This window comes from Felis catus, chromosome X (genome assembly GCF_018350175.1).
Source record: "Felis catus isolate Fca126 chromosome X, F.catus_Fca126_mat1.0, whole genome shotgun sequence".
Taxonomy (NCBI): Eukaryota; Metazoa; Chordata; class Mammalia; order Carnivora; family Felidae; genus Felis; species Felis catus.
In genome coordinates this window covers 96,733,051-96,747,375 of record NC_058386.1, presented here as the reverse complement: position 1 = coordinate 96,747,375, position 14,325 = coordinate 96,733,051, and the positions used below count along the sequence as shown (strand labels likewise).

Sequence of the window (14,325 nt, the reverse complement as noted above, 5' to 3'; positions counted from 1 at the left end):
TTGTATTAGGTAATCTTGTGTGTATCTTGCCTCCGCAACTACACTGCAAGCTCCTTGAGCACACGGACCAGTTATGTTACTTTAAAAAATTACCCACGGTACAGAACACTGTGGTGGGGGCCGTGATATGGGGCCAGCTGTCGACTAAAGACCACTGAAATGTCCCCAAGATGCCTCATTCTAGGTGACGGCTCCTAACACACACACACCAAATCTAATCACTTGAAACGTGCAACTAACTCTACGGGTTACTCCAAGATATGAAGGAATTACAAACTGCTTCTGGAACGCTTTTGAATCCCCTATGAAAATACAAAGTTAACCTTCAATAAATAATTTCAGGCTCCCCTCAAAGCTTCAAAAGGACACGTAAAGAAAAATGGCCAGCCAGGAGCATAATCCCTAAGATTTACTCGATCACAAAGCATTTAAAAAAGCCAAGGCTCCATGCAATTCATTTCTATTTCAGTGTCTTTTTTTTTTTTTCTCTGCAAAATAGGCTAAACTAGATAAGGAAAATATGTCTAGAACCTGAAGTTTACATGAAAGCCGGTCAAAATGACGTGGGTAATTCCAGCAAAAGAAGTTCATTACATCTTGGTTTCTCTTGAATGATTTAGGCAGTCTGAGAGGTCTTCGTGGTTAGAAATGTAATCCCTAGCTAGCAGTCGCTAAGTCTGCGGTGGGTGTGTATCCTGACCCCCACCCGCCAAAATGCTGCAACCATCAAGTTCTATCAAAATACGTGCCAATCTTGCAAACTGGAAAAAAAAGAGTCATTACAAAATGCCTACCTGCCTCTGCTGCTTTGAAAGCTCGGAAGTTGCATAGGGTGCACTCACTGTGAATTCGCAGGAATGTTTTATCTAGCTTTGTGGATGGCCCCCGGTGACGAAACCCTGGCAACAGATGCCGCCTTCCTAGGGAAACCTATGTCATATATGAACCCTCGTCCTGCAAGTCGGAGAGAGCCCGCCTTGATTACCTACCCAGCTTCGCTGGATCAAAACTTGAAGGAACGGTTAAGTGTTGGTATTTCTAGGTACAGCCTTTCCTTGTGCAAGTCTCCGCTTTAAGTAACAATTTTGTCTCCTGGAGCCTCGCCTTGACTGCCAGCAGGCAGGATTTCAAGTGCCCTCCCCACTTTGAAATATCCATGTTTGCTGGAAATCTGATCACTTTTGTGCTCTCCAAGGACTAGCATGATCATGCCGTGGGCTCCTCGTCAAGAAAAATGCTAAGTTCAAAGTATTGTTTCCTTCACTTCTAATTACAAATAAGTTTTACCTTTTATTGTGTTCCATTATACAATTTTACATAGTACCATGGTTACTGTAAGCGATAATTAAGCAAACTGAATTCACGTGGTTGAGCTCTGCTTCTCCGTATATAGATTTACCTAAAAAAGTACAAACCGAGCACAGTGGCGCAATTTACCAGGCACTTTCAAGTTGCTTAGATATTTACAAATATGTAAGCACCCTGTTTGAAAGCATGAAAATTTTGGTGTCAGGAAGAAACACTCCGTGTGTATCACATCTTTACATTGGAACGTTTGCACAGCTCCACTCATTCCTGAGAAAGGTCAGTCTCGTTGTCACTTTATAGTTGCACGTCCTCATATTTCAGCAGTGTATCTTGGGGAACCATAACCTCTGTCACTCGACGTACCGCTAATGGCACAAAACACATGTAACGTGTTCCTCATCCAAGGGGAATGTATTGTGTCTTCTTGTAATATCTAAAACAAACAAAAGAAACGTACGTGTTTATCACGAGGCATAATGGCCGCTGTCAAGAAAGTATGTGTATATGAAATTACAGGCATATTTCAATTTGTCACTGACACTTAGCTATTTAAAATGACATAAAGCAGAAAGAGCAAAGGATAACGTTACCGACTTAAGTCTTCAAAGCTGTATTACAAAGGCCGCATATTAAAAAAGCAGAAAAGATCTGGTTACTCATTTGGAAAAACAAAAGACTGTGAAATGCAAAATTCAAGAAAAAGTGAGAGGTAATGCGATCTTGAAAATATTTTTTAACGAATACTCATAACAAGAGCTCTAAACAGTGGCTCTCAGAATCACCCGTAGGGCGTTTCAAACACACAGATACCCGTGCTCCCTCCCGAGAGACTTGGAAAATAATATCCAGTAAAGTCACAAGTGCGTATTTCTTTTCGAAAGACACACTACAATTACCTAAGCTGATGGATGCAGAGGATTTTTCATGGAAATGAAGAACTCCATACATACAAAATATAAACTTTATATCCCATGAGTATATAAACATATATATTCATATTGATACAGATATTTAAAAAATTTTTCCATCTTGTGTGACCAAAAGCAACAGAAAGCTCCTGCTTGGATTAGATGGAAGAAAAGAATACCATACACATCACATCTGACCTCCTTACTATGCGATCCCCACTTAGATCTCAAGCTTTCGATACTTGGTTCTCAAGTCAGCTTTTGAAAATTCAGTATTAAGCCCACAAACTGGTCTCTGGTGACAGCAATGAGTCACATCGTTTGCGTTGCTACGAATCACGTCTTGTAGAAACTCCATAATAATTTCCTCTTACAAGATCTGTAACTCATGACACTAATCTGAGAGCCAAGCAGAGGTTGGAGGGATGACTAATTATTTATCCACACCTGTCAGATGTGATAAGCCAATATGGGACTCATTGCGTAGAAAACCAAACATAGAGTTGGTAGCACTCTAACTCGTTAAGAAATCTGCAATTATGGGGCACCGGGGTGGCTCAGTCGGTTAAGCGTCCGACTCTTGATTTCGGCTCAGGTCATGATCTCATGATTTGTGAGATCGAGCCCCATGTCAGGCTCTGTGTTGACGGCTCAGAGGCTGCTTGGGATTCACTCTCTCCCTCTCTCTGTCCCTCCCCATTTTGTTCTCTCTCTTTCCCTCTCTCTCTCAAAAATAAACTTAAAAATGGATTTGCAATTAATAGTTTTTTAACTTTAGTTTTTAAAAAAATGTTTATTTATTTACTTTGAGAGAGAGAGAGGGAGCGCAAGTGTGGACAGAGAAGGCGCAGAGAGAGAGAGAGAGAGAGAGAGAGAGAGAGAGAGAGAGAGAGAGAGAGGGAGAGAGAGAGAATCCCAAGCAGGATCCATGCTGTCAGCGTAGAGCCTGACGGGGGACTCGATCTCACGAACTGTGAGATCATGACCTGAGCCGAAATCAAGGGCTGGAGGCTTATACTGGATTCGACTCCTGAAATCATTATTGCACTATATGCTAACTTGGATGTAAATATAAATAAATAAATAAATGAGTTGGAGGCTTAACCGACTGAGTCACCCAGGTGCCCCTGCAATTAATAGTTTTAAGATAATATAAATCCCCTTTTCAGAGTCAAAAGCTTGAAGAAGTTCTAAAAATAACTGTATATTGTGGTATACTGTAACAGATTATACCGAAAAGGGCCAAGGAATCTCCAGGCCATATATCTTTTGTCAAGTCATCATTTATGGAGCACAACAGAATAATTTATATGTCACAACACAGCTACACTTTATTTTATTTTGTATTATTTTATTTTCCTTTGGGAAATAACGTAGGCCAAAGTGTGACTAAAAAAAAGGCTCTCTTTTATGGAGAAAAAAAAGGCTCTCTTTCCTTCTAATAGGAAAGCCTGAATTATAAAAACTCACTATAAAGTCAACATTTACTCAAAACGAGGCACACCTAAATATGATGCATTAGGACAGGACAGCTCACGTAAATATACACCAATAGAAACTAAGATTTTTCTTGGTTATCTATCAATGTATAATGTCAAGGATCTAAAATATAGGTCTCTACAACTAAATAAAATAGCCACGGCTTATGGGAATTAAATGAGAGATGGGAAACAGGACAGCAGAGTTGTAAGATCCATACTTCAGGGGGAAAAGAACTTTATTACAGTGACTGCTCTAAATCTCTTGATCACCGTAATAGCAGTAAATTGAATAATTTGTTTTCAGTTTGAGTAATTTAGAGTTCAAGGCTAAGTCATGCAGTTGCATGCAAATCGAGTAACCGCAATAGACTATACACTGGCTTAAAGCAACGTGTGTCATTGTTGTGTCTTTTGTGAAGAACTTTCTGCTGATTTTCTATGGACTATGAAGAATAGAAACCCATACATACACTAGACAGCTCCTAGGAACAGATCATGTAGTTACTTGATAAAAATACGGTTCTGAACAGTGATGGTAAAGAAAGCTATATCCCTACGCTTCTGAGCTTGAGATACAGACAACAGGGGCCCCTGAGTGGCGTTATCGGTATGTTAAGCGTCTCTTAATTTAGGCTCAGGTCATGATCTCATGGTTTGTGGGTTCGAGCCCCACGATTGAGCCTGCTTGCGATTCTCTCTCCCTCTTCCCCTCCCCAGCTCTCTCTCAAAAAACAAAACAAAAAAAAAAAAAAAGGAAGAAGAAGAAAGAAAATGAGACTCCTGGTCATTCAATGCAACCTGGTGCTAACTAAATTTCCCTAAAGGGAAGCATACAAAATAAATTTGGAGAGGCAGAGCTTGATTCAAAGTCAACTAGCCTGTTTTCCTAGAAATATCTCTTCTTTTCCTCATCATTTCCATGCAGTTCTTTGGACACTAGCCACTGCTGGCTTATTGGTAAGTACACCCTTGGTGTGACAGTCTCATCTGGGGGAATGCCTTCATCAAGCAATCACTGAAATGCAGCTACCAGGACAGAGAAGGTTCTGGAACCAGCTTTAAGAATGTGTTCTCAGGGTGCCTGGGTGGTGCAGTCAGTTAAGCGTCTGATTGGCTCTGGTCATGATCTCACGGCTCGTGGGTTGAAGTTCTGCATCCAGCTCAGAGCCTGCTTTGGATTCTGCGCCTCCCCCACCCCTCCCCCGGTCACAGTCTGTCTCTCTCTCTCAAAAATAAATAAACATAAAAAAAATTAAAAAAGAAAAAAAAAAGAATGTGTTCTCTAAAGAAGGGTTGTAGTTTCCCTTGTTTCTTTTAAGAAGTCTTAATTCCTTAAAAATTCAGAGTCTGAAGAATTTCTGAAGCAAATATTTATCTTATTGGGTGTTTTCATTAGTAAGGATATGAAGGTGACTTTAATAATAAGCTTACTAGGCTCAGTCACTGAGGGACGAGACCATAATGCTAAGACTTTTACAAACATGTTGAAGATGTTAAAATACTTAAAGTAACAATCCGTGTATACAGTGGTCAGGGTTCTGGCATAAAAATTCTGACGTTTAGGGGCACCTGGGTGGCTCAGTCGGTTGAGCGTCCGGCTTCAGCTCAGGTCATGATCTCAAGGTTCACGAGTTCAAGCCCCACATTGGGCTCCGTGCTGTCAGTGCGGAGCCCGCTTCGGATCCTCTGTCTCCCTCTCTCTGCCCCTCCCCTGCTTGCGCTTTCTCAGAAACACATAAACTTTAAAAAAAAATAACCTAGGAATACTCTGGCTTTAAGATAAATAGATGTATAAAAGTCCTAACAACTTAATTATGACGTAATGTGGCTGGAAGTGGCGAACAGGTCTCGACTTCCCTATTTTTTAGGTTGTGGTTTTAATAAAGTAGCTGCAATTGTCAGGAACACTTAGTCATAGATGAAAATGCTAAGAAGTTTTATGAACACAGAGTTTTGGGTAGGCTGTTCAGGCATTAAGACAATTCTCAGGTTTTGGAAGCCTCTTAGAACGTCACCTAAACTATAGTTTCTTATGGCTGAGACAGGGATATTCTTTTTTTTTTAAGTGTTTTTTTATTTTATTTTTGATAGAGAGAGAGAGAGAGAGAGAGACAGAGCATGAGTGGGGGAGGGGCAGAGAGAGAGGGGGAGACACAGAATCCGAAGCAGGCTCCAGGCTCTGAGCTGTCAGCACAGAGCCCGATGCGGGGCTCGAACTCAGGAACCGCGAGATCATGACCTGAGCCGAAGTCGGACGCTCAACCGACTGAGCCACCCAGGTGTTTTTTTTTTTTTTAAAGACAGGGATATTCTTTTAGGGATTTGCCTCCTGTGCTCATTTCACTTCTTGAGAGACTCTCACCCATGTTTACAGTAGAGCAGGTCAGATTTGCTCATTACTTCCAATAGCACTGTGGCCCAAAGAACAAAATGGCTAATGACCGATAATGGCTTTAGCAACTGCTTCAGATAATGACTTCCGAGGCCATTTGCATTACATCATTGAAACGATTAAAGACAGTAGGAGCAAATGTGAAAACACCGACGGGATCATTTCAAGGGAATACATTTCGAACTAACAGATTCGGCTAAGTAACACTTCAGGGGCCCCAGATCATGTTTTCATGTTCAACCACCCTAAGACTTGCCTGCTCGTGGATAATGTCAGACAATTCTTTTACCATGTCTCTGAAATTTGACTTTAGCCCTTCATGGTATTCAATTTGATCCTCTTTAATTAGCCGCTCATTTAGCTCAAGTGCAATGCTGCATGCCTGTATGAATTTCCTGTAGACAAAAAGCAAAGACAATAAGGGTTTCGTCACTTATTCCTACAAAGTCTCACGGACCATCAATTTGATATTCACTTTAACCATGGCTTGCCTAGAAGGAAAATTAGAATCCTGTATTTGCTCACTGCTACTCTTTGCCGATGCCACTTCCTAAGTCTGAAATACCTTTTCCTTTCTTTCCCACCATTCCCTTCTGGTTTCTTACTTTCTTTAAAACCTGGCTCAAATCGCAGGCCTTCTAGAAAGCCTATTTGCTCAGTCACTTGATCTTGCATCAGCTAACGTTATTGTGCTCACGTTAATTTGCATGTGCAGATAATGAGTCGGGCATTCAATTCAAAAGTAATTTATTTGGGGTTAGTATGTACCCAGTACAGTACTGGGTGCTACAGGTAAGAGTTATCTGCCCTGTGCTGGGAGCGGGGACAAAGATTGCAGGGGCGGGGAGGAGTGAAATCGGTGAAGGAGATTGAGAGGTACAAAAACTTGTTATAAAATGAGTAAGTCACAGAGATGAAAAGTACAGCATAGGCAATGCAGTCAATAATGTTGTAATAACGTTGTATGGTGACAGATGGTGTGACCGTACTTCCCGTGGGGAGCACTGAGTAATATACAGAATTGTCAAATCAGTGCGTCATAGGCCTGAAACTAATAACACTGCATGTCAACTACACTTCAATAATTTTAAAAAAGTGGGGACAGTTGATGACTCATTGTAAAAGTCTTTCTCCATCATTTCATGTGTTTATATATTTAAATGCCCACAATCAGGGTGCAGGTCTTAGGGGCAAAGTACCTCACTGCCCATTTGCTTTGTATCCCTATCATAGCAACTAGTAGAATCTTTCTGCACATGCCAGGCATTAATAAATACTGGTGAATGAGTGATTACTGGTTACTCTGCAACCTGGAAGGGCTGAGAACACACAGACAGGAAAAGTAAATGAAATAAACCAGAAGCAAACGAGTGGATAAGTTCTCTTTCTCCTTGGTGTGTTTTACTCAACCCGTCTCTCTTATTCTGAATATAAACTCTACATATTAAACAGATTTGTAATGCAAGACCATTCAGACATGCCTGGGGATGCTCAACTCAAGCCCTGGACCAGCAGAATCCCAATTGGAACTAAGAACACAAGATAGGAGGGGCGCCTGGGTGGCTCAGTCAGTTGAGCGTCCGACTTCGGCTCAGGTCATGATCTCGCGGTTCCTGAGTTCGAGCCCCATGTTGGGCTCTGTGCTGACAGCTCAGAGTCTGGAGCCTGTTTCAGATTCTGTGTCTCCCTCTCTCTCTCTGCCCCTCCCCTGTTCGTGCTCTGTCTCTCTCTCTCTCTCAAAAAATAAACATTAAAAAGAAATTAAAAAAAAAAATAAAGTACCATTAGAGGGTCACTTAGCTATTGTAAAAAAGAACAGAATGTCTTTTTTTGGAAGGATACCATTTGGTGAATATTTTGGTTTCTATGAAGAAGAAAATGGAGTAAAAGATAGAGGTCTAAAGGGAAAATGACAAAGCACTTACCTAAACATGTCTTTCAACTCATTTACTTTCTTTGGTGGATACTTGCTAGCTTGACTATCATTTAAGAAAGCTCTTGCATATGCTAATGGACCAGCATTTACCTAAATTACAAAGGGAGAAAAAGAAGAGAGCTGTTAGAATGTAATCAAAAAGAAATGTCTACATTTCTCTCTTTATTATTTTTTTAAGATTTTATTATTATTATTTTTTTTAAGGAATCTCTACACCCGACATGGGGCTTGAACTCACAACTCCAAGATCAACAGTCGAGATCAAGAGTCGTACACTCCACTGACTGAGCCAGCCAGGTGCCTCTGCACTTCTCCTTTAAAAAAAAAAAAAATCCCTGGGGCGCCTGGGTAGCTCAGTCGGTTGAGCCTCTGACTTCGGCTCAGGTCATGATCTTGCACTCTGTCAGTTCGAGCCCCGTGTCGGGTTCTGTGCTGACAGCTGGGAGCCTGAAGCCTGCTTTGGATTCTGTTGTCTCTATCTCTCTCTGTCCCTCCCCAACTCATGCTCGTGCTCTCTCTCTCTCTCTCTTAAAAGAAATAAAAATTAAAAAGCCCCCTCGATGCATTGAAAATCTGTACCTGAGAACCATATTTACTATTCTTACTATAAGCTTATTCAAAAAAAAAAATGACTAAAGCCAATAATCTGCAAAGATGATATTCCAGTAAGGTCCTTAATGACTTCTGCTCTGTAAATACAGAGCTTGGCTGCAGTCAGAGGAGTTTATGTTAAAGTCTTCTGCCATAACGCAAATTTTATGGCCGCTGAACATTTTTTTCGGTTAATCGAAAACTGCACAGGTGTTTGCACGCAGTAAGCGCAGAATACACACTGCGGTTCATGCTTGCTCTGTGCCCTCAGGAAAGCAAGCCTATCGAGAAACGTTTAAGACGTATTCAGCCACCGACATACCTGCACTGAGACACAACCCTGCAATTTCAGCTGCAGCTGAATCATGTCCACGTCGGCAGAGGAGCAAAGTTTTTTCAGCTCTGCCGTCTTATCTTTGATCTCATCAGTCGCGACATCGATGGGCTTTAAATGAATCTGCTGCTCATAGTTTATAGGGATCCTCTTCTTCACGTACGGAAAGGAGTTTGAAGCTGTTAAAATGTTCAGATTGGTTGTGGTTATCTTTAAAAAAATGATCCGTTCAAACGGCCAAGTCAAAGGAAAAACAAAATCCATGATGCTTAATTGCCCCCACCAGGCTTTTTCTAGAAAGTACCGTAGGGTATCAGAAAGCACCGCAGTACTTCAGGATTGAGGGGGAAATTCTTTTTATCAGATACCCTAGAGCAATCGTGAATTGCATATGGGGAAACTCTGGTTTATAACATTGCCATGTCTGTGCAAGCTAGTGACAGAACAGCAGAAAAATGAAGGATTAAAATTTCAGTTCACACTTCCCTGCTGGCCACCTGCTACTTGTGTGTACCAAAAAGAAGCAAGTCAAACAAATGTTGTCTCGCGAGGTCCTACTTACTGGTCAAGATGGTGCGGCGTTTACACTGTTCTTCTATGCAGCCTTGCTTTTTGCCTGATAATGTATAAGGAGCTTCAAAAACAAATCTGTTGATATTGTGGTTTCTTTCAAACTCGGTCTTTCTTTCTGTGAGTTCTTTGTCATCAAAGTAGGGCTTCACGTAAGTGACTTGGATATGAGCATATTTTGGATCGAGGTCTTTAGCGTTCACCTACCAAGTAAGAAAGTTTGGCTTTTTTTATTCAACGGAAGGGAAGAGCAGGTACAGGTAAGATAATAAACTCCTTGGAGACTACTTGAGGAACACTGTCATTAGGATTGTGCTCCCAACTGAATACACACCCGGAGGAGAGCTTTATTCTTTTCGTAAGGATCATTTCCTCCTGATTGTAAAGAAGTTACAGAAACTTACATGGAAATTACAGAAATGTAGGAAGATAATATAAATTGTAATCCTACCACTCAGCAAGGACCGTCGTTCACATTTTCCCGGATTTCCTTTCAATCTGTACTCTGTGCACACACATTTACAAAGCTGAGGTCACACTAGACGCTGTTTCATATTCTGATTCTTTAAAAATACATTACAATGGTTAACTGTACCTTTGAATTCTACCTCCATAAAAATAAGAATCTGGAGAGGATTCTGAGAAGGCAGGAGAGCACCAGAAACCTATCTTCCTACTTAGGCAACATTTACACGGGCAGAATCTGTCTGCTCTAACTATTTTGGAAGTCTGGAGTCCACTGAAAGCTTGTAACCTGTAGGGGAAGGCCTGGACGGAAAATCGCAGTTAGGCTTGATTTTTGTCAATTTCTGCTCTTGGCACGACAGGAGCTACCCGTATCCTACCCCTCAGCCCCATGGCAGGCAGCTGTGCCCCTGTTCCCGAAACAGCTTGCAGGAGCCAGGGTGGGCAAGAAGGACCCTGTCTTCCAAATACTGGGGACCTGTGCTCTGACTGCTGTTTCTGATTATAGAGGTACAAAGAGGATACAGCCATTTTCGTTATAATCCCCCACCCCTGGCTGAACTGACTTCCAGAGGATTTTTTTTTAAGTTTGTTTGTTTATTTTGAGAGAGAGAGAGAGAGAGAGAGAGAGAGAGAGAGAGCGCACACATGTGTACAAGTAGGGGAGGGGCAGAGAGAGAGAGGGAGAGACAGAATCCTAAGCAGGCTCCAGGCTCTGAGCTGTCAGCACAGAGCCCGACGCGGGGCTTGAACTCACAAACCATGAGATTATGACCTGAGCTGAGATCAACAGTTGGAGGCTTAACCAACTGAGCTACCCAAGTACCCCTGACTTCCAGGGGATTTAAAAGATCTCTCCCCTTTATTTTTCTTTTTCCCTCTTGGGAGCCAGACATTGAAGACTAGGGCACTCAAAATCAACTGCATAGAGGAGGGAAGTGAGAAACTCACTACACATGCCCAGGGGAAGGTGCAGGTTCAGAAAAGACCCGAGAAGACCCTGAATTTAGGCAGATCCGTGATACAGAGACAGCCTACGACAATTAAAACAAAACCCAGCAAATCCTGGAAAAGGGGGAGAATCTGATTTCTGGAATGATCACAGGATCAGATCCAAATGTACAGTTTTCAACAAGAAAAAAAAATCACCAGGCATCTAAAGAAACAGGAAAGTATGGCACATTCGGAGGGGAAAAATAAACCAACGGACACTTGTCTCCCCAAAAAGACCTGATAGCAGACCTACTAGAAAAAGACTTTAAAATAACTGTCTTGATGATCAAAGAACTAAAGGGAGCTGTGGAGAAAGTCAAGAAGACAATGTATGAACAAATGTCAACATCAATAAACAGGTAGGAAACCTAACAAGAAACCAAACCAATTTTTGGAGCTGGAAAGCACGATAAATAAAATGAAAATTCACTAGGGGGATTCAAAGGCAGACTTGAGCGGACAGGAGTAATAGTCACAGAACCTGAAGATATGACAATCATGAGGAACATCACCCCGTGGACCAACACACACACTGTAGGAGTCCTGGAAAGGAAAAGAGATGGAAAGAGGCAGAGGTAATAGTTGAAGAAATAATGGGTGCAAACTTCCCAAATTTGATAAAAGGCAGGACTATAAACATCCAAGAAGATTCCGAGCAGGGTAAGTCAAAGAGACCCACACTGAGCCACGTTAAAACCAAACTGTCAAAGAGTTTTGGAAGAATCAAGAGAGAAGCGACTCATCACACATAATAAGGAAGTCTCAATACGATGATCAGATTTCTTATCAGAAACTTTGGAGGCCAGAAGGCAGTGGGTGAGTGTAGTCAAAGCGCTAAACAAAAAAAATCTGTCAACCAAGAATTCTGCATTTAAAAAAAAAAATTTTTACGTTTATTTATTTTTGACAGAGACAGAGTGCGAGCATGAGCTGGGGAGGGGCAGAGAGTGAGGGAGACACAGAATCCGAAGCAGGCTCCGGGCTCCGAGCTGTCGGCACAGAGCCCGACGCGGGGCTCGAACCCACGAACCGTGAGATCGTGACCCGGGCCGGAGTCGGACGCTCAACCGACTGAGCCACCCAGGCGCCCCAGAATTCTGTACTTGACAAAACTGCCCTTGAAAGTGGGAAAGAAATGAAGAGAGTCCTCAGCAAAGAAAAGCTGAGGGAGTCTGTTGCCACTAGAACCGTCCTACGTAAGATGCCGCAGGAAGTCTTGCAGCTTGAGATGAAAGGACACCAGACAGTAACCTGAAGCGGCGTGAAGAAATAAAGACCTCAGTAAAGGTAAATCCGTGGGCGATTATAATAGCTAATGTTACTGTGACAATGGTATGTAACTCCATTTTTTGCTTTCCCCAAAATTTAAGAGACAAATACATTAAAAAATGATCGGTCTAAAAGCTAGTATTGTTGCAAGTTTGGCTTGTCACTTAAAAATTTCGTTTTCTACAGAATTTAAGAGACTAACGTATTAAATCATTAGCTTATGGTTTTGGGACACACAAAACATGTAATTCTACAACATCACCCACAGGAAGGGGTAGGGAAGGAGCTGTTAAAGAAGCAGATTTCTTGGTATGCTATGGAAATTAAACTGGTATAAATTCAAATTAGAGTGGTATAATTTTAGGATGTTAAATATCATCCCCATGAAAACCATAAAAATATACTTAAAGGATATAGTCAAAAGGAAATGGGAGACAAATGTAACCATTCCACTGTAAAAAAAAACATCAATTAAACCAAAAGAAGACAGCAATGCAAAAAAAATGAGAGACAAAAAAGCTATAAGGCACATAAGAAAACAAATAGCAGAAGGAAAGAACCCCCTCCTTATCAGTGATTACTTGAAATGTAAATGGATTAAAATGTAATCAAAAGGGAAATTTGCAGAATGGATAAGAAATTATGATCCAACTATGTGTGGTCTACAAGAGATTTATTTTAGGTCCAAAGACACACATGGGCTGAAAGTGAAAAACAGAAAAAGATATTCCATGCATACAGTAACCAAAAGAGAGCAGGAGTGAATATACTCATATTGAACAAAGTAGACTTTAAATTTTTTAAAGGTCACAAGAGACAAAAAAAGGACATTGTACGGTGATAATAGGTTCAATGCAGCAAGAAGATAAAACAATCATAAACATCTACACATCTGATAACAGACCATCAAAACATATAAAGCAAAAATTGACAGAGTGCAAAGGAGAAACAGTTTTACAGTAATACTTGGAGGCTGTAGCACCCACTCTCAATACCAGATACAGCAAGCAGACAGAAGGTAAGTAAGGAAGTAGGGGACCTGAACAACACACTTAACCAACTACATCTCACAGACATATACAGAACACTCTACTCAGCGATAATATGCATTCTTCTCAAGTGTACATGGGACATTTTCCAAGATAGGTTGTATGTTAGGCCACAAATGAGTCTCAATAGATTCAAAAAGACAGATACCATAGAAAGTATCTTCTCTGACCATGAAGGGATGAAGTTAGAAGTCAATAACAGAAGTAAAATAGGAAAGTTCATAATTTTGTGGAAATTAAACACTTAAAAATCAATGGTTCAAAGAAAAACAATCACAAGGGAAGTTGGGACATACTTAGAGAGTAATGAAAATGAAATCACAACATACCAAAGCTTACAGGACACAGAAAAAACACCGCTAAGGAGGAGACTTATAGTTATAAACACAACATTACAAAACAGGAAAGGTCTTAAATCAACAACATGACTTTACAACTTAAGGAACTAGAAAGAGAGGAACTAAACCCAAAGCTAGCAGAAGGATGGAAATAAAGGTTAAGCAGAGATCAATGAAATAGAAAATAGGAAAATAGAGAAAAGCAATGAAACCAAAGGTCAGTTCTTTGAAAAGATCAATGAAGTTGACAAATCTTTAACTAGATGGACTAAGAAAAAAAAAAGGACACTCAAAATTGCTAAAATAGGAACTGAAAATAAGGACATCACTACCAAATCTACAGAAATAAAAAAGATTGTAAGAGTACTGTGCACAACTGTATGCCATCAAATGAAATAACCTAGACGAAATGAACAAATTCCTAGAAACACACAGCCTACCAAGACTAAACCATGAAAACCAAATAGAAAACTCTGAATAGCGCTATAACTAGTGAGGAGATTGAATCCATAATCAAACACTGTCTGATGGAAAAAAAGGTCTGACCTGATGTCTTCACTAATGCAGTCTACCAAACACTTAAAGAAGAACTACCACCAATTCTCAGACTCTTCTAAGAAACTGAAGAGGAGGGAACACGCCCTGACTCATTCTGTGATGTCAGCATTACTCTGAAACCAAAGCCAGACAA

The 14,325-nt window shown here is 40.8% G+C and overlaps 1 protein-coding gene across 4 annotated transcripts in view; it reads right to left on the bottom strand.

Annotated features, from left to right (window-relative positions):
- Window positions 1–1,270: 1,270 nt before the first annotated feature.
- The window catches only part of DOCK11 (dedicator of cytokinesis 11), a 199,805-nt gene continuing 186,750 nt past the window's right edge, over window positions 1,271–14,325 (bottom strand). For 3 of the 4 annotated variants that reach the window (XM_045051137.1, XM_023249251.2, XM_023249252.2), the window contains 5 exons: window positions 9,513–9,723; window positions 8,939–9,129; window positions 8,015–8,115; window positions 6,346–6,484; window positions 1,271–1,741 (listed from right to left, as the gene is read on the bottom strand). In XM_045051137.1, coding sequence (XP_044907072.1) covers window positions 1,619–1,741; window positions 6,346–6,484; window positions 8,015–8,115; window positions 8,939–9,129; window positions 9,513–9,723 — 765 coding nt within the window. In that variant the 3' untranslated portion in view covers window positions 1,271–1,618. Of the gene's footprint in view, window positions 1,742–1,898; window positions 1,917–6,345; window positions 6,485–8,014; window positions 8,116–8,938; window positions 9,130–9,512; window positions 9,724–14,325 lie in introns of all 4 variants that reach the window. The other variant, XM_023249253.2, reaches the window with a different exon arrangement.